At 42.8% G+C, this 26,982-nt stretch overlaps 1 protein-coding gene across 1 annotated transcript; it reads right to left on the bottom strand.

Moving 5' to 3' along the window:
- Window positions 1–1,895: 1,895 nt before the first annotated feature.
- LOC120916149 (sacsin-like) lies at window positions 1,896–25,448 on the bottom strand. The gene is made up of 7 exons (XM_040326968.1): window positions 25,445–25,448; window positions 23,616–23,698; window positions 21,078–21,189; window positions 20,175–20,321; window positions 17,491–18,886; window positions 15,648–15,736; window positions 1,896–12,926 (listed from the first exon to the last, which is right to left on the bottom strand). Exons 1-7 carry the CDS (start codon window positions 25,446–25,448, stop codon window positions 2,116–2,118), a joined length of 12,642 nt encoding a protein of 4,213 aa, XP_040182902.1. The 3' UTR covers window positions 1,896–2,115.
- Window positions 25,449–26,982: the final 1,534 nt, after the last annotated feature.

The following is a 26,982-nucleotide window of genomic DNA, read 5'->3' as shown; positions in this document are numbered from 1 at the left end:
AACCTGGCTTGGGCATTTAGCTGCCTAAAGGTCCGGGGCTTAACCGGTTAATTGGTTTGCATGAAAGTTATTTGAAAATCTATAAACTTTGGCATAGAGTTTTTTTTTTTTTTTTACTAGTAATGGAGGTGATCAGCAACTTCTAGCAGGGCTGTGATAGTGCGGCAGACAATCTGACACTTTGTGGTAACTGGTTATCTGCCACTGATACTAATACAGTGACCAGTAATACTACTATACACGGTCACTGTACTAATGACACTGGTTGGGAAGGGGTTAACATCTTGGGTAATCAAGGGGATAAATGTGTGCCTAACAATGTGTGATGATTTTTACTAAAGATCTTTGTTTCTTATCCTTGCAAAGCAGGGATAAAAAAGAAAAAAAAAAAAAAAAAAAAAAGAGAACATCATTCCCTCTGTCTGTACAGAGCACTGTGTTGATTGTCAACACAGGGCTCTGGGCTGTGATTGGACACAGCCGATTAGCAGGTCCCAGACATGAACTTCTGCCTAAAGCCTCATACACACGAACTGATTTTCTGACGGGAATCTTGTGTATGACAGGCTTTAGTCGGGACCGCTTGTACGATCCATCGGACAATTGTTGTCAGATTTTCCAAATGTTGGATGGCAGGCTTTAAAATTTTCCTACAACAAAATGTGTGTTGTCGGATTATCCGATCGTGTGTACACAAGTCCTTTGAAAAAAACATCCAAAAAAGACAACACACATTTGTGTGATGGACGCGTTTTGTCGGATAATCCGACCGTCTGTATGCTCCTTTGGAAAATCGTTGTCGGAATTTCCCCAACAACAAATGTTGGATGGCCATGCTCTCAAATTGTCCGACAACAAAATGTGTTCCATTGGATAATCATATCGTGTGTACACAAGTCCATTGAACTAAAATCCAAACTACAAACACGCATGCTCGGAAGCAATGCTCACCATAACACAACATTAGAAGAAGTTGCCCAAAGGGTGGCGCTAAAGAGCTGAAAAAAAAAACCACACATTAGGTTTCGTGTTGGTTGGTGACACTTTTTTTGCCGTTTGTATGCAATACAAGTTCACGGCCAACGGCCTTCGGACAAAAGTCCTACGATTTGCCCGCGAAAAGTCCGATTGTGTGTACCAGGCTTTAGACTGGGTTCACACTAATGGAGGAGGAGGATGGCTGAACTGAGAAAGGTAAGTGCAGGGCTGCAAACTGGCGGCATTTGACATGGGAAAACTGGCGGCATTTGACATGGGAAAACTGGCGGCATTTGACATGGGAAAACTGGCGGCATTTGACATGGGAAAACTGGCGGCATTTGACATGGGAAAACTGGCGGCATTTGACATGGGAAAACTGGCGGCATTTGACATGGGAAAACTGGCGGCATTTGACATGGGAAAACTGGCGGCATTTGACATGGGAAAACTGGCGGCATTTGACATGGGAAAACTGGCGGCATTTGACATGGGAAAACTGGCGGCATTTGACATGGGAAAACTGGCGGCATTTGACGGGGTAAACTGGCGGCATTTGACGGGGTAAACTGGCGGCATTTGACAGGGCAAACTGGCGGCATTTGACAGGGCAAACTGGCGGCAATTGATGTTTTGCTCCCCCCAAAAATTTTGGAGCACCAGCCGCCACTGACAGGGACACACCGGACCCCCTGCTGTGAGCCGCATCCGAATTCGGTGTGAACCCGGCCTAAGTCCCGCTTTATTCAATCATAGCTGAGCCAGCAGGGGTGTACACCCTGAACCCCCAAAAGAAAGCCACGATGTACAGGTACGATACGGTGCCCGTATGAGCCGCCCTGTATGGGTTGGCAAGCGGTTTAGCCATACAGAAACCTACAACGTTCCCAATTAAAAATAAATATACAGACACAGAATTAAGGCAGAAAGAAAATAGTTTACTGCAAATTTGCATATTGAAAAACAACAATGTACATCCAAAGTGGTTCACGAACTTGGTTTACCAAACATAAAAAAATTGAAAGTAAAAAAATTTGAACAGAATAATGAAAAAGAAAAAAGTTCCGGAACAATCAAAATTTTAGAAAAGATTGTAGCAGTGGCTTCTGTGCTGAAGGACATCCATTAGATGGGTTCTCAGAGGCGTACATAACTTGTTATTCTCCGTAAGACGTCCGCAGCCAAAGTGATAACTTCCTCCTCCTTGTCCGATGCAAAGCCATCATTGGGAATTTGAGGGGGTGAGTGGTAGTCGGGGTACTGAGTTCCTTTGTTATCCACACCAAGAGCTTTCATTTGCGACACCTGATCTCCAATTGAGCCAAGTTCGCTACTGTACGTGGCTACAGTACACGCCAATTGGGCTATGTCAGCGTCCCGGTCAATTTTCCCTTTCTTAATATACTGTGCGGCAAATAGCGCCTTTTCCACAGCCTGGTGTACTTTGTAGAACACCCATTCCGTGTACCGATTGACGTCATTTTCTGCGGCCTTCAAGTCGAATTCCGCTTGCCTCAGCCATCTTTCAGCCTCCTGAGGTTTTGGTTGCGGAGCGCTGCCGTGATGGTGCCCAAAGTCGTAGTTGCATCTAGTTTTTCTTGAAAAGTGTTCGCGATTTTGCCTGTGGTGAGAAGCCTCTCTATCCCACTTGCCCCAAAATGTGGAGAAGCCTTCAAAAGAGCTGGAATGGTGATTGGGTGTTGTGTGATTGGAAAGATTATCTTTCTTCTCACCAGATTCCAATTCTTTGACCCTTTGCTGAAGGTATTTAAAAATTTCTGTTGAGATGTCTTCGTGGCCATCGTTTTTGTCTGGGTGGTACTTTAGGTAAAGACGTCTTAAAGCCTTGGTCTTCTCAGCTTGAGGCAGCTGCCATATTTGGCTTAACTGCAGGTCAATGTCTGCTTTAATTTTTTCCACTGAGCTTTCAAACCATCGGTCATCGATCTGTTGTTGGTGAGGCGGTGGGATGCCAAGGGGAACAAGAGCTTTTGAATTATGACTTGGAGGTCTTTTGAACTGGTATAAGTCAAGGACGCTGACTTCAATGGTTTCTTCTTGACCGATATTTATGCAATACATGGGAAGTTGATAGTTGCCGAACGTTTTTGCTTCGAGTTCCTCGACAACTACAGCGTACAGGTATTCCTCATCTTCTCCAGGAACCATGTAGCCCACATAGTCACCTACCCTGAATGTATTCTGAACGTTCATGTCCAAGTAATCATACCATTCATCTGGAATCTTCTCTCCGGGTTTTGGCAAAGTGAAGGCATTTTTGGTTTGCAGCCTATTGCTCCACACCTCGTGTCTTTTCAGCACCTCAATCATTTCTTCTGGATCTTCGCTGGCAAGCATTACTGTAACAACATCTTGTGAGCTACGGTCTAATACATTTCCTATCAGCTTATTAATTTCTCTTGAAAGAGATTGCAAGACCTGAAAAACCTCCGTTTGTTTGGTGAGTTTACCGTGTTCAAGATAAATCTGGCAGCACATGTCAACGTATCTTACAAAAACAGTTTTTTCCGATGTTGTTCCCTCTAAAGTGGCCTTCTCATACACAAGACTTGTCTGTAATTTACGGCAGCATATTATTTGTATTCTTCCAAAGATATTGTTGCAGGTTTGTTCGGCTGCTTTCTGGGTAATTTCACCATTGCTCTGCTTGCACAGAAGGCAAACCAGGCCTTCGGAAAATATTGGTGAAAGGAGGAGTTCTGTGAATTTCCTTTTTTTAGTGCAGCCTTCTCCAAGCGGACAGGCCTCAAAATTACTGATGGACTCTTCTGTGATGTCAGAAAGCAATCTCGGCCGAATATCTACAGGTAGAACGTTGAGGAGATGTTTTGTTCTGTATCGATCCATATCGGAGTGAAGAAACCTAAATATACCACTCAGTTCCGACATGATCTTATCCGATCGGCAGTCATTTAGAATTAACCCAGATGACTCGTAGAGTTTGCCATCGATAGCTGGAAGGAAAAGTGGCTTGAGGTTCTGTAGATCTTTCGGCACCGGCTTTTCCAGTAACGTAAAAAATTGTTTAGTTGTCTCAGAGACCGTTTTTGTGAGATTAGCGTGCAAAGAAATTTTATCTAGAGTTTCCTCATGAATAGCCGAAAGAACCCGGGCAAAGTGTAATATAGATGCCTCTTCCTCAACCCCTACCTTCTGGAAGAGATTGCTAAAGCATGCCAGCAACGGAGGCAGCTTGTAAAGATATGGACGAAAGTCATCGTGGTTCTGTAGACTGAATACAATTTGTTTTGGCTCGGCAAGGATGGCATCGTTCTCTACCAAGATGAAAGGAACATTTTCCAGAGAATGATAATCTACATTATCAATGTGGTTCTGAAGGAAATCGTAAGCAATCTTTAAGACCTGGCCCCTAGTTTGGAATTGTTTTTTGTTGCACTGAGTGCTACAAATGTTTTTCATATTCTCAATTACCTTCTGAACAGCTGGCTCAAGATGTACCCCACATCTTTTCATGAAAATCTGCTTTTTCTTGCCCTCTATGCACTTTTCTATTAATGCCATGGAAGTCCAAACCAACTGTTCTTGGTCGTCTTTCCTCACAAGTAGTGATCCTTTGAGAGCCACTGTCAGGACTTCCCCAGCAAATGAAGGGTGTAAATCTTTTAACTCTTCTTGGAGATCGAAAGGGATGATGAATTTAATGTTTCCTACCTCTGAAGGAAAATTGGCACTCATTCTATCCATATCCATAGATAACAAGTAAGCAAATAACTCTTTAGCTTTTGCAGTCAGGGATTTTGAGGGGACCATCATTTTTGCTTCTTTTTCTACTTGAGTCGCAAATCTGATGACATCATATTCTGTAAAGTAGCGTTTGATTCCAAGTTCAAGCAGAAGCTTTTCGAATGGTGATTTAAACCTTTCAAACATCTTCAACACATCACTTGGGACAAAATAGTCCTGTAGACCAAATGTAGAGAAGAGTTTTACGGTATGGTCATAGAAGTAGGAGACCGGCTCTAGTACTCCTTCTTTGCTTCTGATCAGTTTGACATGTCTAAGAGAGTGGAAAATTAACTCTTTATTACTTTGGAAAGCTGGAGAGCTTTGCAGTTTCATAACCAACTCTAGAACTCCCAATAACTGATTTTCACTGAGGAACTCCAGATGAAAAAGGAGAAATTCAGTAATTAATTGAAGTCCATTGATTATTGGAATGTTCATTATTCTGGAAGCTTGTTCGTTAAGACTATTTTTTTTAAGGAACGCCGTCTGTGAGTTGATTTCTGAAAGTTCAAGAGATCCTAACTTAAGTGCGGTGTGAAGTATATAGATCTTTTGGCACCCATTTAATCTTCGTCTTTTGCCATCAAAGGTTTCAAACAAAGGTAAACATTGGAGATCTTTTATGTTTTTCTGGTTAGTTTGTTTTTGGAGCTGTGACAGAATCCAGGCCAGAATCATGTCCAGATCCAATCCTTCCAATAACTCCCACTTAAGGTCTGTTCTCAAGCTCAGATGCTCAAGAACACTTCCAACATTTTCTGGGTCAATCAGATAGGGCTTAAAGAAATCAACAAGGTCATGAGGAAGTAAACTCAAATTCAATTCAGGGAATTCCAATTTCAGCATGTATTTGGCAATGTCACTGCGAAGTGGAAAGATCGTATCTTTGACATGAGCAAAAGAAAGGATTTTTGGTTCCTGTTCATAACACACCGGCAAAATTGCCCAATGTTCATAATCAGAAACAATAGTCTCAAAATGTGCTTTCCTCCCATCCTTTTCTTGCTTAAAAATTTCACTTTTAAAGAATTTCCATAGTTTTTTCAGCCAGCTTTCTTTCTCCTTGGAAAGGGTAAGGCCACACTTGCTTTTTGAAGAAGACAAGTCATGCAATGGCCCCAAGTGTCTCTTAACAAAACATACTGAATTTTCAAGAGTTAGGGGTTCTAAAAAGCCACTTTCCATCAAAAAGGAATCCTGGAATGTGGAAAACTGATTGCTTTCTTCTGGGAAAAGCTCTGAAAATCCGGAAAAAAATTTGGGATCATTTCTTTCAAAGCTGCGGAGCATTCCATCCACGGTCACTAGTAAAGGAACCCCTTGCAGGTCAACTGGGTTCTGTGAACAATCTTTCAAGCAGTACGCTAATATCTTTTTGCAACTTTCTACATTTCTAAAAAGAGACACGGAGACAGGTGCAGGAAGTACTTGTCCATCAGGAAGTAGCTGACAATGTCTTAGGAACTCACACAAGGTCTGAGGACTCAATTCAACAACAGGTACACCAGCTGATTTAAATTCTTTACAGAGGAAGTCCATGAACCCTCCAAATGCTATATGCATTTTAATATTTTGCAGTACATTTCCAATAATTTTATATTGTTCTTGAGGAAGAAAAAAAGGCTCCTCTAAAATGCTGGGTTTTCCAATACTTGACCACAAAACACGAACAGTTGAAATCATTCCACTTTCTTTCACTTCATGCTCCTTGTAAGTTGGTATCACTTGTGCTTTACTTTTAAAAATTGTCAAGTAGACTTCCTTAACCAACGTTTGCCATTGAGGTGGCACAGAAATTTTCACAGCTGGAAAATGAGCAAAGTATGAATTCAAAAACCAACTGGAAGAGTCAACATTTGGAAAAATGAGTGGTTCCCCTTTAAGCTTAGTAAAGATTTTACACAAGCGCTTGAGAACGCAGCAGTAGAGTGGAGCTATAATGTCCGATAACAAAAACTCATTCCATTCTGTCTTTGGGCTATCACCATCCTCTATGCAGATGCCTCTCCTTGCCGAATCCACAATAAAATTTGCGTTGACATGTACTGGGAGACCAGTTTCTAGAGGGAAAGGCAAGGTGCAGAAAGCTCGACCCTTCCAGTTCATTAGAAGGCGGTCTGAAAGGTGTCCTGAGATTGGAAGGTAGGCTGCGACAGCACCATGGGGAATTATTGATTGATGTAAACGATTAGAAACTTTTTTCAAGGTGTCCAGGCCTTCTGTACCCACCTGCTTGGCTATCAGCCAGTTGGTTGCCCTGCTAGAGTCATTTCGAGCTATTTGAAGTCTATATATCACTTGGAATGGTGGGGTGTCAGAAAAATTTGCAGAATTCCCAGCCAGCTTGGAAAACTTTTGTTGGAAAGAAGAAAACTCTTTTTTATCACAATCATCCATTTTAGATTCGATTGAAAGGATCTCCTTAATACAGCCATTGGTTGCAATTTCAGAAAAATGTATTCTCCTGATGTTATTCAAGAACAAAATCATGTTGTCAGCATCATTCTTTAATTCCTTGCACATACTTCTAATGTCATCCAACGTTGAAGTTTGTTCACTGATTTTGGACTCTGACACTGTATTTGACATCCTAAGCGGTAGACGAAAAACAGTGCCCTCTTCCAGTTTGAACTCCGAAGGCAAGAATGTATCATACACGTCCGCAAACGTGATCTTGAATTCGTTATTCACAGAGAACATGCCGCCTGGGCTGGTTTCATCAGCACTTTCCAAAAATGTAAGATTAGGGTCAAAGATGCACAAGGTGGCGTTACCGGTGACAAAAGCCGGACAATCTGTTATGTGGTATACGGAATTAAAGCCAAGTCCAAACTTTCCAGTTTTGTCTAATCGGTCTTCTTTGCCACCTATTCCCAGCTGCTGAATTCCATCAATATCTTTAGACTTAAATATTTTGTTGTTGTAAACACAAAGAGCTGGACCTTGTAATTTATTCCACCGATCGCCAAAAGTCCTTTTTGTCTGGTGAGTTCTGCAGTCCAACACAAAATGAATTTCAGACGCTTCGCAGTCATCTGCGTTCTGAATGAGTTCCTTCAAAATATCTTTCTTTGACGAGTACTCCTTTATAAGGTTCTTGATGCGGATAGTGAGCTTTTCCCTGGCACCGAATTCTGAGACCCACTTGGTCAGACCACCAAGCTTCAATTTTTGAAGGGTGTAATGAATTTTAGTTTTGACCCCCAACATGGATACCACGGCTCGAGGAACAAGCTCATGGCAGAAATGTAGGTTTTCTTCACAGGAAAGCCAGGGAGTATCATAGTAAAATATTTTATCCACGTGACGCAATACGCCTTGCTTGTCTGGTAAAAAAATTAACTGTCTATTTATTAGATTTTGTGAATTTTGAGTCATCAAGCTGTGATTAATTAAGTGCAATGCCAGTTGAAATTCACTTGTTGAAAGAGGTCTTTCGCCTTTCTCTACAGACATTCGTTTCAAAGCAGAAAGGTAATCTTCAGTGGAAAATTCTTCTTGAAGTCCGACACAAGACCAGAGTTCATCGAAATTTTCATATTCTTTTGGCAATTTATGCAAATAAGGGAGCGCATGAAAAGGGACCTTCTTTGCAACAACTTCCACTGGGACAAACTCATCATCAGCGTAGACAAAAGGCATACTAGAGACTATCTCCTTTACTTGGGCATCAAGATCTGGCTGTTTTTTTACCTGTCTATTCAAAAAATTGTAGCAGCTTTTGGCCACCCAAGACATTTCTTCAGAATTTAACAAGTTTGGTGCTTTACAAGCTCCTTCCAGTTGGGATAGCACAGTTGAGAAAGAAGGAGACTGATCAAGCCCTAAGAAGGTCAGCAACACTTCGGACAACTTGACTTTTTCCAAATGTTCTTTGCCTAGTACTGGTTCCACCAGGCAGACAAGTGCTCTGTGCTTGTAATGATAAAGTCCTTTTGATTTCATTAAAGTCAGATTTCCTGAGACATCTTCTTTTTGAGGTGGTATTGCAGGAAGAAACACAATGTCTCTGAATTCTCCACAATGGACAGCATCAGGTTCTTGCTGAAGTAAGTCATTTAACAATTCCAAAACGCAACAGATTTGTTTTAGAGCTTTTGTTCTGTCAATCCTCCAGATATTTGGTATTCTACTGGTTCTTGCCATGAGCTCTTCCATGGGTAATCTGTCCTTCAGCATCCCTAAAATCTGTAAACGTGCCAGTCTTTCTGGTTTGAGAAACTCATCTCCTTCAGGAAAACGTCTTTCTTGGGGATCATACAGTATGGAGACTTTTCCCATTGGATGCACCAGTTTTCCAATTAGCTGCAATTTCCCGTCAGATGATGGAATGCAAGGTTTTGATGACAGTATGCTGTCCAGAATTTTATTTTGGAGATCAATGGCATAAAGTACTAGCATATCTCTGTCTTTTGCATTTATGGCATCCAGATTTTGAAGAAGGATCTCTTTGTAGAACCTTTCAGTACTGTAAAAATTATTCTGCAGCTCCTTGAGGCAACCACAGGCACGGAGACTTTCCCTCACCCATTGGGGGAGACTTACTGACAAATTTGGCTTTTTAAGAACATAGGAGAACACCTTTTTGGCAATGCTTTGAATGGCCAGGTTTTGAAAATCTTCTAGTTCGAGAAAGCAAGCTTGTTTTATGGTGCACCATTCCTGACCATTGCTAATGAGGGTGGGGAGTGAATTCCCAAATCCAAAAGTTATTGCCTGGTAGAAGCTTTTCACAGCTCCCGTGAAGAATGTGTTGACTTTGCTGATGTCTGGCCAGAAGGTATAGTAGTAGTAGTCCTTCAAGTCACCCTTCTGGTGTAGTATCTGCATCTGTGACAGGGCAGTGATGGCAGCGACTAGTAAAGCATCACAGAGTAGCTTCCTATTCCAGTCACCCTTTACAGTTGTGTCCCACAGGTTTTTCCGATTGGACATGACGGCAAAAGCTGCATTTATATGAAAAGGAAGTCCGGAGGACACTGGTAGTGGGAGGAAACAGAAGACCATCCCCTGGAAGTCTTCTAAATCTGGGGCCCATTTTCCAGTGCTGTGATCTTTCTTTAGTGGAATGGCAAGTCCAGAAGCTGGAAAAGAAATAATATTGTCATCTTGCATGAACATCTGGAACGATTCCTTGATTCCCAGGCTAGATTGTATAAGAAAGTATTTATCGTCATCTTTCACTGCTTTCCGTACGCTAATTTTTATGATTTTTGATGTGGTGATATCCACCAAGATTTCCATTGGTACAGTCAGTTTCTGGGAGACATCCATTTGCTCCTTTTGTAAAAGACCAGTCTGAGGCACAGCTAGTCTTTCAAGGATATCTTTCCGAAGATGCACTTTGGTCAATTGATCTTCAGGGGTAGATCCCTTATTTAGGCAATTTAATTCCACTTCTTTGACATGCTTTATGAAAATCAAGAGAATATCTGCAAAGCTCTCAAAATCGCTTATGAGCATGTTGATCTCTTCTTCGCTGAATGCTTGGTGACAGATTTTCGATTTCTTCGCTTCTTCTTCACTCCGAAACGGTAAGCGAATAAGCGTCCCATCGAAGTTAAAAGGTTCTTCTGCAAAGTCGCAACCGAACACCCCAATGAATGGCTGGAACTGGTCAGGAAAAGTATAAAGGGGTTTTGCATTCTTTTGAAGATTCAGCTTTATTCCCGGGTTATTGCTCGGAATGTGTTTCTGCAAGTGATTCACATTTGGGTCAAATATGATTAAGGTGGAACTACTCATAATTGCTGGTACATCAGTAATATGGTACACGGTATTAAAACCCAAGCCAAATTTTCCAATTTTTTGCATCTGAGTTTCTTTAGTGGCTGCTCCGATACGGGTAATGTTGATAAAATCCTTATCTGTGAATATGCTGTTGTTATAAGACCACAAGGCCGGCCCGTGACAGCTAGCCATGCCTGGATCTATTAGGGTTTGTCGGGAGTCTAAATTTTCTCTCCTATCCACCAAGAACTTGCAAACTGTTGCATCCGCATCATCTGCATTTTGTAGAAGTTCTTTAAAAACTTCAGAGTGTTCACTGTATTCTCGAAGGATGTTTTTAATGCGAAGGGTCACTGGTTCATTGGGGCCCCAGGCTTCAAAATAATCTGGCTTCAAGACCTTGGTGCTCAGAAGTTGGATCTTCAGAAACTTTGCTGTGGCCACAGAAACGTCATCATGTACAATAAAACAGTCTGTATCGGCAAAGTTACCAGTCAAATGCCGTTTATCAATGTCACAGAAGAGAGTTTTAGACAGTGGTTCGAGGCTAAATCCATTGTTTTCAGACTGGACTGGTATCGGAAGGTCATCTGTTCCCTGTATGGAATTTGTTTTCATCCAGTCCAAGACTGAGAGTGCAAGTTTCAAGTCTTTGGAAGTGCGGACATTAGAACAAGCATCACCTAAGCGTTGTTTTACCGTATGCAGTACATTGACGACATCTTGGTTTGATAAGGTTTTCTTTACCCCACATTTTGAGAAAAGGTTTTGGTAAGTCAAGTAAGCGGGTGGAACTTTTTTGGTAAAGGAGCTTAAATCCAAACCTTCAGGATAGGACAAAACAATTTCATCTGGGCAGGAAAAACTTTCTCCATTCCAAATCATGACTTCCGAAAGAAGATCATCATACAGCTGGCAAAGGTTATCTTGTATGTACTTGTAAATATTATGAAGTTTCCTTTCAAGAGAATACTGATCCATCTGAGAATATTTTTGACCGAGGACTTTAAGACTTTCAATCACTTTTGCAGAAGGTGGTGGTTTGCTTAAGCCAAGTCGGTCACTTGCCTCTTTTTTAAAGTCATTGGTTAGAGGCATTGAAAATTCCACTATGTCACGGTAGGCAACGTCTCTGAGGTTTTCTGGTTCACCAAAAACCATCTGTGAGTTGTGAGTTTTAGCTGGGACCCAGGAAAGGTTGCAGAGCCTCTTTAAGTTGACTGAAGTAATCTGAGACAAAACCGCGGTTTCATTGCAGACCATTATGAGAGCTTTGGCCTTTCTTAAGCAGCTTTGGCCTTTTTCATTCTTCATGTGACTTAAAGTTTCAGCAATCTGTAAAATTTCATCAGGTGTAATTTTGTGGATGGAGTCTTTTATCCCCAATTGCTTCAGTGATGTTAAAACTGAATCTTCCTGAAAGTTTAAAGGGGGAAAATGATGGGCATCAAACAGTTCTTTCAGTATGTCCACGTTTGGATCAAAGAGAGAAGACGGTTGCTTGAGGCTACCATCGCACGGAATGAAGCTAAGGCTTTTGCATAGGTTCCTCAGCTGGTCATTCTGGGCAAAAAGCACATGTCCATTACTCAAGATCCACAACATCGTCTTCTCAATTTCAGCTGGGAAAGCAGAGTAGCTACCGGTTTGGATGGCTTTTGCCATCAGTAAAGCCACATCTTTTGCACTGAGCAATCTGATTTGCATTAGTTGGAGAAGCCTCTTGTCTAAAGCATCTCTGCATTTTATTAACACATCTGGAAACATCAGGCTGTCCGAGACAGCGGGGACGGTGTCCTTGTCTACGGCTGCTAAGTAGACAGCAGCCACCAGTTTCGAGGATGGGGCCGCAATACAAGGGGCGCTGCAGAAGATTGGCAGCTTGTACAAAATTTCCAGCTCTGGAAATGTGAATGAGTAGGCCTGAGAAAGGACTTCACAAAACCGCTTTATATCTTCTTCAGAGACATCTGTAAGTACCTTTGTAACCTGATCCAGATTTAAATGCGACAACGTTTTCAGGATGTTATTTGGTGTTGGTGCTAAAATGTACACGTCCAGGTTTTTGTGCCACAGCCAAGAATTCTCTTCCTGTATGATGGTGCAACCAGCTTTCTCCAGTAACTTGGAGGTACAGTCATCCAAGAGGTGCCCGTCTTTATTTTTCAGAAGCAACGTTGTTTTCTTTTTCAGCCGGGCAAGTTGAATATTTGTCGACTTCTCCGTGACTTTATTTAGGGGCACAATCGGTTGGTTTTCAAAGTGGTGCAGAGTGGAATATCTTTGGAGGAAGGTCCAGAGAGTATTGATCCATTGTACCAGTGGACTGTCCTGGTCTTGGGGGTTCCAGTTGACAATGTCAAGATGGTTTCTCCACCTCTTAGGAAGAGCTTCATGTAGTCTCCCAAGAACCACATCTTCATTTAAGCACACAAGATTCTTGAAAGTTTCTAAAGCAGAAAAAAATTAAAATAAGCAAAGGGGTAAGCAAGTATTGATTCTTGGAGAATACAGGAGATTGAAACAAACCCACTACAGTGGAACCTCAGATTGCAAGTAACGCGGTTAACAAGTGTTTTGCAATTCTAACACTGTATTTTGTAAAATCCTAACTTGGTTTGTCTCGCAAAATGAGCAGGATTCAGGCCAAAGCAGCGTGCAGTACCGTGTTTGGCCTGATGTGGGGGGTGGGGCGCGGGAGCCGAACAGTGCCGATCGGCGCAGTTCAGAAATTCTATGTTCCTGAGCCTTTCCAAGGTTTGCTGAGGTCAGCCAAGCTGTCCGAGCCCTTTCGGGTGTTTCCGAGGCTCTCCAGTGCCCCCCCACCTCTGGCCGCATGCGGTATTGCATGCCATTGAAGTCCATGCGGAACAAATTATTTTAGTTTTCCTTTGACTTCAATGGGGAAACTCGCTTTGATATGCGAGTACTTTTGATTACGAGCATTCTCCTGGAATCCGAGGTTCCACTGTATTATGCTCTGATTAGGAAAAACATAGTTGTGCCTTCAATCACATCTAAGCCCATATCCAAAATTATGGTTTCTGGTTACCATTCCTTGGCTGCCAATTTTATTTTTCAAGTTGAACTCTTTTCAGTGAAAAAAAAAATACGAAACTAGAAACGCTGCACCATAAAGATTATTCCTCCTCCGTGAAAACAAACAAAAAAAATCTTAATACAGATAAACCACTAGAGTTTAGCCAAACACCCCCTGGTTCTGTTTGCGCCGCCAGAACTTTCCAACATGGCACAAGTTCAGACCCGAACGGCGTACCCTATTAAAGTTTATGGGACCCAAACTTGGGGAGAAAAAAAAAAAGTGCCCATTTTGAAGGCTTATATGAAAGTTATTGGCCATAAAAGGGTATGGAGGCCTGGGTACTGCCCCGGGGGATATGCATCAATGCACAAAAAAAAAAAATTGGGCCTGGTATGGATTTTAAGGGGAACTCCATACCAAAATTTAAAAGGAAGTCTAATTGTTTTTGTTTCAAAATAACAAACATGTTATACTTGTCTGCTCTGTGGAATGGTTTTGCACAGAGCAGCCCAGATCCTCTTCTTCTCAGTTCCCTCACTGGTGCTCCTGGCCCCACCCTCCCGTTGAGTTCTGCCACAACTAGCAGCTTGCTATGGGGGCACCCGAGCCGAGCCACAGATTGTCCGTGTGTCCATTCAGACACGGAGTCGCAGCCCGACCCGCCTCCTTTCTCTCATTGGCTGACTTTGATTGACAGCAGCAGGTGCCGCACTGCTGTAGCCAATGATGAGGGGTTCGATGGGTCATTTGGTCCAATAAGAAGCAAAAGGAAAAGTGTGGATGGACATTTAAGGTAATTTGATCTCATTTTTTCACCTTTTTCCACGTTGGTTGGTTTACATTACAGGAGGTGATTGATCACAGAGCCCCCTCAGATTGGGATCTCAATTCTGGTTTGATATAAAAAGGACACCCCTCCTTTTTTTTCACCCAGTGATCCTGCCGGTAATTTCCTGTCCAGTAGAAATGTTCACCGACGAAAACTTGGTTCGTTTTCGTTACATTCGTTTTTTGGAAATTAGAAAATTCAGAATTTTCGATTTTCAAATTTTTAGAAATTCGAAAAATCTGAACAAAAAAAGAAAAGAAAATATCAGTAAAATTCGAAAAAACTAAATATTCCAATACCTAAAATTGAGTAGTTAGTAATAGTTAAAGGGGTGGTTCCACCTAAAACTCATTTCTAACAATATATTCGTAAGACCCGTTACACTGCGGGTAGGCTGGCTTCTTTTTTTTTTTCCCCGTACATACCGAGATCTCGGGGGTCTCGTCCCTAGGCGGTGGGCGTTCCTATTTGATTGACGTTCCTCGGACGGGCGCATACGTGACGTCACGACTTTCCGAAAGAAGCCGAACGTCGCCGCGCAGGCGCCGTATAGAGTCGGCTCTATACGGCACCTGCGCGGCGACGTTCGGCTTCTTTCGGAAAGTCGTGACGTCACGTATGCGCCCGTCCGAGGAACGTCAATCAAATAGGAACGCCCACCGCCTAGGGACGAGACCCCCGAGATCTCGGTATGTACGGGGAAAAAAAAAAAGAAGCCAGCCTACCCGCAGTGTAACGGGTCTTACGAATATATTGTTAGAAATGAGTTTTAGGTGGAACCACCCCTTTAAGTTGTTATTAGTTATTTCAGATTTTTTGAATCTTCATTCAAATTTTTATTTATAGATTTTTAAATTTTCAAAATTTAGAATTTCCCAAATAAATTTTGGAAATTAAAAAATTCGGAACTAATTCGTCAAAATAAGTTAAAAAAAACAATTCGGAACTAAACTAATTGTATATGTCTACTGTCCAAATCATAACTATGGAGGAGCCGTGTTGTCACTAGGGATTTTTTTCCCCCAGGAGGAAGGCAGTTGCGGCACCTCTAGTACTGAATATATGTAATGGCAAGAGGGTCTACGATGCTGGCTGCTGGGGGGGGGGGGGGGTCTATAGTAACTGGTGGGATTTTTGTTTTGCATGGGGGTGTCCATTGTTGCTAGAGGGTGTCTTATGTTGCCAAGGAGTAAATTGTTGCTGGGAGGGAGCTACAATGACGATTTAAAAAATGTTTTTTTTATTATTATAAATATACCCTTTTATATTACGGTATCTAAGCAGGATAAATGCACTTACCTGCTTTTCCAATGTTTGAGAAGAAGGTGCGTAGATCTTCCGGTAAATCTTTAGGAATAAATCGATCTGCCAGTCCAGGCAATAAAATTCTGGAAGACATGACGTCAAGCAAAAAAAAATTTTAAATTTCTAACTTTGCAAATTTGACATGTGTTCTTAAAACTGTACATAATATTCCAACTACTTAGTTTTTCTTTTACTTTTTTTTCTCAGGACATATTTTGGATTTTATTTGGTGGTAAATGGTATCTCAGAATTTTAGTTTTTTTATTAAAACGGAAAACTGGCCCAAAATAGTAAAACATTTTATTAAATAAAAATATCGCAGAAGGAATTCTGCCCCATCATTGTTGTCAATGAAAGGAATTCTGCCCCATTCTTGGCGTCAGTGGAAGAATTTTGCCCGGTCATTGGGAGGAATAGTATCCCATCCGCATAGGCGTGTGTGACGGACTATTTCTGCCACTTTGTTTCAGATATAAATATTATAATTCCTGGGGAGAATCAAAGAAATAGAGGATAGAATGGACAAATATGATCAAAGGTTGGAGGAAATGAATGAACAGATGAAATATCTACAAAAAACAGATTGTTATTCTATAAAATGGAGGATCAAGAAAATCGAAGTCGCAGAAAAAACATACGGATAAGGGAAATGTAAAAATGAACAAAAGTGATGCAGGAATTGTTTGACCCCATTTTGGGGAGAGAAACAGCAGAAATATTGAAAATGGACAGGGTGCAGAGGGGAGAGAGAGAGAGAGAGAGAGAGACAGAGAGACAGACAGAGACAGAGACAGAGAGAGAGAGAGAGAGAGAGAGACAGAGACAGAGACAGAGACAGAGACAGAGAGACTTGTAAAGTGCAACACATGCGAACTGAATCGCCTCTGGGCGCTGTATCCATTTCATGGGTAAGGAACCCCTTGACCTCAGAAGAGATGGGTTTTAATCTTTCTCCTGAAGGCCAAGTGGTCCGACTCCAGTCGGATGGTGGTTGGTAGTGCATTCCACAGTCGAGGTTCCTGGACTGCAAATCTTCGATCTCCTTTGGACTTGTATCTGGCCTTGGGTATCTGGAGGAGGTTTTGATTGGTGGATCGCAGACAGCTCAAGAAATGCAATAGCTAGGTTCCATTATTTTGAGGAGAAGTCTAAAATTATGGAAGGAATATGGACGTTGGAAGGAATCTCATATGATGGAACCAAATTTCAAATATTTTCGGACCTATCAGCGGAGACCCTAGCAAGAAGAAGACCTGTCCCGATGAGCTCGCGTGCAGAAGCGAACGCATACGTGAGCAGCGCTGCAAATGAAAGCGGTGTTCAAACCACACATGTGAGGCATCGCCACGAGAGCAATATTTCTAGCACTAGACCTCCTCTAACTCAAAACATGCAACCTGTAGAATATTTTAAACATCGCCTATGGAAATTTTTTAGGGTAAAAGTTTGTCGCCATTCCACGAGCGCGCGCAACTTTGAAGAGTGACATGTTGTGTATCAATTTACTCGGCGTAACATTATCTTTCACAATATAAAAACAATTGGGCCAACTTTACTGTTGTCTTATTTTTTTATTCAAAAAAGTGTTTTTTCCCCCCAAAAAAGTTTGCTTGTAAGACTGCTGCGCAAATACGGTGTAATAGAAAGTATTGCAATGACCGCCATTTTATTATCTAGGGTGTTAGAAATAAATATATATAATGTTTGGGGGTTCTAAGTAATTTTCGAGGAATTTTTTTTTTTACTTGTAAACACCAAATCTCAGAAAGAGGCTCGGTCCCTAAGTGGTTACCATTTCCCCACAGCAAGGCATGTTAGCACTCTATGGCTGGCTCACCTTGGAAAGTCTTTGCCATCAATGTAGACCATGCCATTGCATTCTGTGCTCTGGAAACTTGTGAATTTTCCGTCTGCTAATGGCAACAGCTGAAGATTGAGTAACTCATTGTACCGTCCATCACTGATGGCATACCTCAGGAGCATCATTTTATTTTCACTTGAGACCCCGTGCCAGCCATCCTTGTGTAAGAACTTTCTCACCAGAGAAGGAGAAACACTGTCCAGCTTTGTAGCCAACTGCAGAGATGAATAGACGTGCCTGGGGACTTTAACAAGTGAAGCCCCCAACAACAGAAGAACTTCCTGTAAGCACACAGAGAGTTTGGCCTCGAATTCTCTTACCAGGAGAAAAACAGCTTCAGAGGCAGATACCCAACGGGATTGGTCAGCTATCTGGAATACTCTCACCTTCATCAGTGTTTCAGCCATTTGTCTGGTAAGTTTGTGCCATATCTTTTTGTGGCGAGTCCTTTCTGGGTCTGGCCAGATTTTGTAAAGGACATCAGCTGGTATTTTGGACGACTTGACCAAAGACACCGTATTACAGACCGTGTATTTATAGAGTAGAGGCAGAACTTGTTCCACCAAAATATGGTTCCACTTAGCAGCCTCGTCATGTTGCTGGTCTATTTCTGGCCACTTTAGGCTTCTCCTGTCGTCCGTAAGGTCGAAACAACCGTTGATAATTAATGGTAGACCTGTCCTGTTTTCCTCCTTGTCTGGAAGTGGCAATATGCAACTTAAGCGGCCACCATAGTCCATGCAGGCCTCAGATAAGGGATAGGCCAAGTCAAGTCCTGGTTTGTTGCAGAGTTTGTTGCTCAGTTCAGTCAAGTCTGGAAAGAGATTTCCTTGAATGTTACTGGAGGTCACTAACCACTTACTCAGTTCTTTTTCTCTTCCAAACCGATTCAGAGTAGCAACCTTAATATGCGTCTTAATGTCAAGATCCGCTGACTTGTTCACAAATGTCTCTTTGGTAGATACTTCAACAGTAAGGAGAGTGGTCAACGCTCCACAACGGTCAATATTCTTGAGAGCTACTCTAGTAACATGGCGAAGGAAGAGGAGGCTGATGCTAGCATCCCTGACGAAAGAATCAAAGAGCTCCTGAACCCTCTCAGAGTCATAGATATTATCGGAAATTTCAGAAGTATCGAGTCGCAGAGGGAAGCGAAAGAGAGTTCCATTGAAGTGGCCGGAGTTGAGAATCTCCTCCCAGCGCCCTAAGCCAAGAGCCTCCAGGGCTTTTTGGAAAGGTAGGAACTGGTCAGAAAATTCCTCCAAGTCTTGTCTTTCTTTTTCCAAGTTCCACAGGCATCCTCCTCTGCGAAAAATGCGTTCTTGTGGATCCAGAAACCCAATATTTTTGCTGCTAAAGATTGCTGGGTGATCTGTGCATTAAAGAAAACAACACATAAGAAGCTTTGCAAAGAGGAGTTACAACTACAAAGCAATTAACAATTTAATGAAAGCAGCCATACCCTTCATTAATCTGAGGTTCACCGGTTTAATAGTCATTAGGACATGTAGAGCTAGACTTTCCATCAATCTCTGTTCTACACCAGGGAAACCACTCCATGCGGTTTTAGGACCTACTCATCGTCTCTGGGTGCTAGCTCAATGGGGCCTGTATTTCCCCCGTACAATAAAATAAAAAAAAAATATCCACATTTCAGTCACTTTATTTCCTCTTCACAAAACTTTATTGCTGCTTTCAGGGATATGCAGCAAACTGAGGCACATCTCTCTCCATCAAACCTTGCCCCCATTCCTTGAATGTGTTTCACCCCAAAGAGGGCTTAGTCATAAAGATCTCCAAGGTCACCCAACTTGGGGTAAATTGCGCCAAAGGAGTAGGAAAAGTGGTTGGTGGAGAACTATATGCTTCAGTTTTTTGTAAAACAATAAAATAAAAACCATGCGATGGAGGTGTGGCTTTAACCGCCAAACTACAGAGTTTTACAGTTTTGGGAAAATTTCTGGTATCTCTGCTGGGAAAATTTCTGTTATCTCTTCTTTGAAAGTAGAACGCCTAGGTCTTACATGTTAAGTTACTCTACCTTGAAGATAGAAAAAGACATTGCGAATGTAGCGCATCATGAGCTTCACCCATGAGGGGGTGTCACTGCTGCAAGCTGCATTCTCCACCTTCTGCAGCAGGGAGGACCTCCCGGTCCAGAGAAGAAGGAACGAGAAGAGAAGAAGGAACGAGAAGAGAAGAAGGAACGAGAAGAGAAGAAGGAACGAGAAGAGAAGAAGGAACGAGAAGAGAAGAAGGAACGAGAAGAGAAGAAGGAACGAGAAGAGAAGAAGGAACGAGAAGAGAAGAAGGAACGAGAAGAGAAGAAGGAACGAGAAGAGAAGAAGGAACGAAAAGAGAAGAAGGAACGAAAAGAGAAGAAGGAACGAAAAGAGAAGAAGGAACGAAAAGAGAAGAAGGAACGAAAAGAGAAATATCCTGTGGCATGATGTGACCACGTTTTTCTACTGTGAAGAAAGGTAGGTAAAGTGTGAACTTGACCTTAATATTTTGGGTTACGAAGAAATGTGCAAAGGTGTCCATTCATACCAATATGCCTGTATGAAAACTTTGGAGGACAATCTAATCCATTAAATATTTCCTAAATGTTCGCACATAAAATAAGGACTCCGAGAGGCCAAAACGACCCTCCGGCTGACCTGTGATGTGGTAGACCGAGTTGAACCCGAGTCCAAATCTTCCAACGGTGTCGGGGTCTTTGCGCTTGATGCTATTTCCGGGTTTCTGAATGCCATCCCAGTCTTGATCGGTAAAGATCTCGTTGTTGTAGGCCAGAAGAGCCGGGCCTGAGGGAGCAAAACAATACATGAAAAAGAATACAAAAAGGCAATAGAGGAAATATCTGAACATTGGACATTTGGGGGGGGGGGGATTTACTAAAACTGGAGAGCGCAACATCTGGTGCAGCTTAATGATGATTGATAGATAGATGCTAAATTGCCTTTGGAATACAGAGTACAAATAAATACCAATAAACGGTTTTAAATGGTCATACAAATATATATTTGAAATTAAATATTTAACATTTTGTGGCAATAACATAGTGTAGGAGGATTTCTGCCTGCCACGCCCCTCCAGCTTGTGTCTTAGCATAAGAGGGAGGTGAAGCCTCCATCAAACTACATGTAATATCCCACCCCCCCAATTTTTTTTTAGCTTGTCAGTGGGCATAGAATGAGAGAGGGAGTGGCCCGTCATTGTGTATACACCCACATGTGTGACTCTGTAGTCACATGGGCTGCTCAGATGTGAAAGGGAGGAAATATGGTTAACACTGAGAGTTAAAGAAAATCCCACATTGTGGGTTAATATCAGAATAATAGAAGGGAAATCTTCCAATAGGGACACTAGTTCTGGGATTCCTTTGAAAGGATTTCCTCTCATTTTCTGTTTGGCTACAGTATGGGACAGGAAGTGAAATCTCCCCAATGGGGACACGTGACAAAAACTAACCTGACAGAGGCTATAACCCTCCCCTACGCTATCCGAAAAAAAAAAAAGTTTTACCGTTAGTTTTAAATTAAAGTAAAAGAATGTCTTACCTTGGACGACATGGAGGTCTTTGGAATGTAAAGTTTCTGCTCCGTATTGTCTTTCATCGTAAACAAAAATGACTTCAGTCGCTTTAGCGTCATCGGCGTTCTGAATCAGTTCCTAAAAGTGTATAAAATGGAAGTTATTTATACAAAACAATGCAGGTTTTGTTTTTCTGAGTACTGCCTGTATTGCCCATTGATCCCGTCAGTAGATCCATTATTATCCCACTTCCTGTGGTAGGGCGACAATGCATCTTAGATGGACATGGACCTGGACCTGGACCATGTAGATGGACATGGACCTGGACCTGGACCATGTAGATGGACATGGACATGGACATGGACCTGGACCTGGACCATGGACATGGACATGGACCTGGACCATGTAGATGGACATGGACATGGACCTGGACCATGTAGATGGACATGGACCTGGACCTGGACCATGTAGATGGACATGGACCTGGACCTGGACCATGTAGATGGACATGGACCTGGACCTGGACCATGTAGATGGACATGGACCTGGACCTGGACCATGTAGATGGACATGGACCTGGACCTGGACCATGTAGATGGACATGGACCTGGACCTGGACCATGTAGATGGACATGGACCTGGACCTGGACCATGTAGATGGACATGGACCTGGACCTGGACCATGTAGATGGACATGGACCTGGACCTGGACCATGTAGATGGACATGGACCTGGACCTGGACCATGTAGATGGACATGGACCTGGACCTGGACCATGTAGATGGACATGGACCTGGACCTGGACCATGTAGATGGACATGGACCTGGACCTGGACCATGTAGATGGACATGGACCTGGACCTGGACCATGTAGATGGACATGGACCTGGACCTGGACCATGTAGATGGACATGGACCTGGACCTGGACCATGTAGATGGACATGGACCTGGACCTGGACCATGTAGATGGACATGGACCTGGACCTGGACCATGTAGATGGACATGGACCTGGACCTGGACCATGTAGATGGACATGGACCTGGACCTGGACCATGTAGATGGACATGGACCTGGACCTGGACCATGTAGATGGACATGGACCTGGACCTGGACCATGTAGATGGACATGGACCTGGACCTGGACCATGTAGATGGACATGGACCTGGACCTGGACCATGTAGATGGACATGGACCTGGACCTGGACCATGTAGATGGACATGGACCTGGACCATGTAGATGGACATGGACCTGGACCATGTAGATGGACATGGACCTGGACCATGTAGATGGACATGGACCTGGACCATGTAGATGGACATGGACCTGGACCTGGACCATGTAGATGGACATGGACCTGGACCTGGACCATGTAGATGGACATGGACCTGGACCTGGACCATGTAGATGGACATGGACCTGGACCTGGACCATGTAGATGGACATGGACCTGGACCTGGACCATGTAGATGGACATGGACCTGGACCTGGACCATGGACATGGACCTGGACCTGGACCTGGACCATGGACATGGACCTGGACCATGGACATGGACCTGGACCATGGACATGGACCTGGACCATGGACATGGACCTGGACCATGGACATGGACCTGGACCATGGACATGGACCTGGACCATGGACATGGACCTGGACCATGGACATGGACCTGGACCATGGACATGGACCTGGACCATGGACATGGACCTGGACCATGGACATGGACCTGGACCATGGACATGGACATGGACCTGGACCTGGACCATGTAGATGGACATGGACCTGGACCATGTAGATGGACATGGACCATGGACATGGACATGGACCTGGACCTGGACCATGTAGATGGACATGGACCTGGACCATGTAGATGGACATGGACCTGGACCATGTAGATGGACATGGACCTGGACCTGGACCATGTAGATGGACATGGACCTGGACCATGTAGATGGACATGGACCTGGACCATGTAGATGGACATGGACCATGTAGATGGACATGGACCTGGACCATGTAGATGGACATGGACCATGTAGATGGACATGGACCTGGACCATGTAGATGGACATGGACCATGTAGATGGACATGGACCATGTAGATGGACATGGACCATGTAGATGGACATGGACCATGTAGATGGACATGGACCATGTAGATGGACATGGACCATGTAGAAGGACCTGGACCATGTAGATGGACCTAGACCATGGACATGAACCATAACCTTGGACTATGGACATGGAGATGGACCATGGGCCATGGAGATGGGCCATGGACGATTATTTTTTTTTTGCTTAGCATTAAGATCACGATTCTCTCACGGCGTGACATCATTTTTTCACATTATACAAAAAAATTGGGACTAACTTTATTTTTAATTTTTTTAATTCATTAAAAAGTGTATTTTTTCCCCAAAAAAATGCATTTGAAAGACTGTTGGGCAAATACAGTGTGACATAAAATATTGCAACTACCACCGAATGCACATTTTTTTTTTTCCAAGAAAATAATAAAAGGGGGAATTTATCTAAAATTCAAAATGAAATCCGTTCGCTTACTTTAAGGATCTGTCCTCCGTCCGGGTATTTTCGCAAAATATTCTGCAGCTGGATCAGGAAGGGCGGGGCCCTCTGGAAGAAATCTGCAGAGATATTGCGTCTCAATGAACTTTGACCTGTTAGTAGCGTTACAAGTTGCACGAATCATTTCCTGACGCGCCGCCACATTATAATTCTTCAGAAAACGTCCTTTGATCACTTAAAGTGGAAGTAAACCCTCCTATCGTTTTCAGCCAAGGAAGCGGCCATCTTGACCTCTGTTTAATCTGTAACTGCCATAATGCTGTACATGTGACCTCTTATGAAACCAGCCATTGGATGGTTTGACAGTTTGGTTGAGAGCACAAGCAAATGTGACAGCTAGCATTTCCGGCATGCCGGGAATGTTAACTGTTTTTTGTAACTATCAAATTGAAGGGTTTACTTCCACTTTAAGAAAGTCGCTTGACGAAACACGTCGGGGAGGGGGGAGCTTTGCGACATCATCGCACATCAATAGTAAATACAGTAAAACCTTGGTTTGAGAGCGTTTGGAAGACGAGCAAAATTTTTAAATACATTTTGACTTGATATACAAGTAGCGTCAGGTCACAACTGAGTATAAAAGATGAGGCGCCTCCATGTGTAGCAATATGGTTACATTTAATGTGGAACGAATCATTTGAGTTTCCATTATTTCTTATGGGTAAATTTGCTTCGATATACAAGTGCTTTGGATTACAAGCATGTTTCTGGAATGAATTATCCAAGGTTTTACTGTACACTGCATCTTCCAGAGATATCTACCGGCGTATACCGCGCACTTTTTAGCCCTGAAAATCAGGGCAAAATCGTGGGTGCGCGGTATACGCCGATACCCGCTTTCCCGCGCCGAGTTTTGAATACTGCGCCGACATATACCGAGCGCAGTATAGTCGGCCAGTCTCGGCTCTTCCGCGCTCACGTCCTGGATCTACAGGACGTGAGCGCGAGTGTTGCCGAGCCTGCCCGACAATACACGAGTGTACTGCGCTCTGTATATGTCGGCGCAGTATTCAAACTCCGCGTGGGAAACGAGCGGGGAGGACGCCGCAGAAGGACGCCGGACCTGACGAAGAGGACACCCCCGGACCCGACGAAGAGGACACCCGAAGCCGCAGGCGGACACCAGACCCGACGAGGCCGACGATGGACGCCGCGCAAGACACCAAAACTGTAAGTACAAAAAAAACTTTTTTTCCACAGGATTCTGGGCCACTTTAGGGGTGCGCGGTATACGCGGGAGCGCGTTATACCGCGATAAATACGGTATATGACTGTTAAGGGACCGTGCACCCCCTATGGGTATAGCGACTTACAAATGAGTGCAATTTAAAAATATAAATAAATGTCACAAAAAAGTCACAAATGTTATTAAAAATGAAATAATAATGTAACCCGATGCCTGTACGTGATAAAACCCAATAAAAAAAATCAGAGGTCCCCTACGGTGCGCACGGCATGGCAAACGGATCCGTAAATCCAGATATAGAGGCAGCTGAAGTTTTATTCCAATCTGGACTTCCATAGAAAGCCGAGCACGGCCTTGTACCTCCAAAGTCTCCCTTTCTGGCCAATGAGGAAGTCCATTATAATTTAATGAACCAATAAGGAAATGGCAAAGGGGCAGAGCCAAGCTGGATTTGATTTGCACAGAACTTCAGCTGCTATATCTCGGCATCCAATATATATTCTACATGAACCTCTATGCCTGTGTTTAATAAAAAAAAAAAAAAAAAAAAAAATCTAAAAGTTTATTTATAATATATATATATATATATATATATATATATAAAAAAAAAAACACGTACCCATATTTTATTTGATGTCCGGGGAGGTCTTGTATTTTTCTAAAAGACAAAATAAAGAGATATTAAAGCTGAACTCCAGGTCTATAAAAAAAAGAGACAAAATAAAATAATACGGCTCCATATCATTAAATGTATTTGTTTTATGAAAAAGAGAAAGAAAAAAAGAGAAAGAGGGGGAAAAAAAACAAAGAGAGAGGCCAGATGAGCTGTGCCTATGTGCCAGCAAGGAGGCAGGACTGTGACAAGGGGTGGGCATAAGGGGGGGATATGATCTCCATGTATAAATACATAAGGGGGGGGATATGATCTCCATGTATACATACATAAGGGGGGATATGATCTCCATGTATACATACATAAGGGGGGGATATGATCTCCATGTATAAATACATAAGGGGGGGGGATATGATCTCCATGTATACATACATAAGGGGGGGATATGATCTCCATGTATAAATATATAAGGGGGGGATATGATCTCCATGTATAAATACATAAGGGGGGGGGATATGATCTCCATGTATAAATACATAAGGGGGGGGGGGATATGATCTCCATGTATAAATACATAAAGGGGGGGATATGATCTCCATGTATAAATACATAAGGGGGGGGGATATGATCTCCATGTATAAATACATAAGGGGGGGGGATATGATCTCCATGTATACATACATAAGGGGGGGGGGGATATGATCTCCATGTATAAATACATAAGGGGGGGGATATGATCTCCATGTATACATACATAAGGGGGGGGGATATGATCTCCATGTATAAATACATAAGGGGGGGATATGATCTCCATGTATAAATACATAAGGGGGGATATGATCTCCATGTATAAATACATAAGGGGGGGGGATATGATCTCCATGTATAAATACATAAGGGGGGGGGATATGATCTCCATGTATAAATACATAAGGGGGGGGATATGATCTCCATGTATAAATACATAAGGGGGGGGGATATGATCTCCATGTATAAATACATAAGGAGGGATATGATCTCCATGTATAAATACATAAGGGGGGGGGATATGATCTCCATGTATAAATACATAGGGGGGGGATATGATCTCCATGTATAAATACATAAGGGGGGAATATGATCTCCATGTATAAATACATAAGGGGGGGGATATGATCTCCATGTATAAATACATAAGGGGGGGGGATATGATCTCCATGTATAAATACATAGGGGGGGGGATATGATCTCCATGTATAAATACATAGGGGGGGGGATATGATCTCCATGTATAAATACATAAGGGGGGGATATGATCTCCATGTATAAATACATAAGGGGGGGGATATGATCTCCATGTATAAATACATAGGGGGGGGGATATGATCTCCATGTATAAATACATAAGGGGGGGGGGGGATATGATCTCCATGTTAGCGTTCTCTTACAATTACCAGTAACCTTAGTATTATGCAATCTTTGGACACATACAGGTTCCTGCACTACTTTGATGCGACTTGAGTGCCAGAGTCTAAAGTCGCAATAAAGTTACACCCCATGGACAG

The sequence above is a fragment of the Rana temporaria genome, chromosome 10 (assembly GCF_905171775.1).
Source record: "Rana temporaria chromosome 10, aRanTem1.1, whole genome shotgun sequence".
NCBI classification, from domain to species: Eukaryota; Metazoa; Chordata; class Amphibia; order Anura; family Ranidae; genus Rana; species Rana temporaria.
The sequence above is the reverse complement of the archived record's forward strand: the minus strand, read 5'-3'. Positions and strand labels throughout refer to the sequence as shown.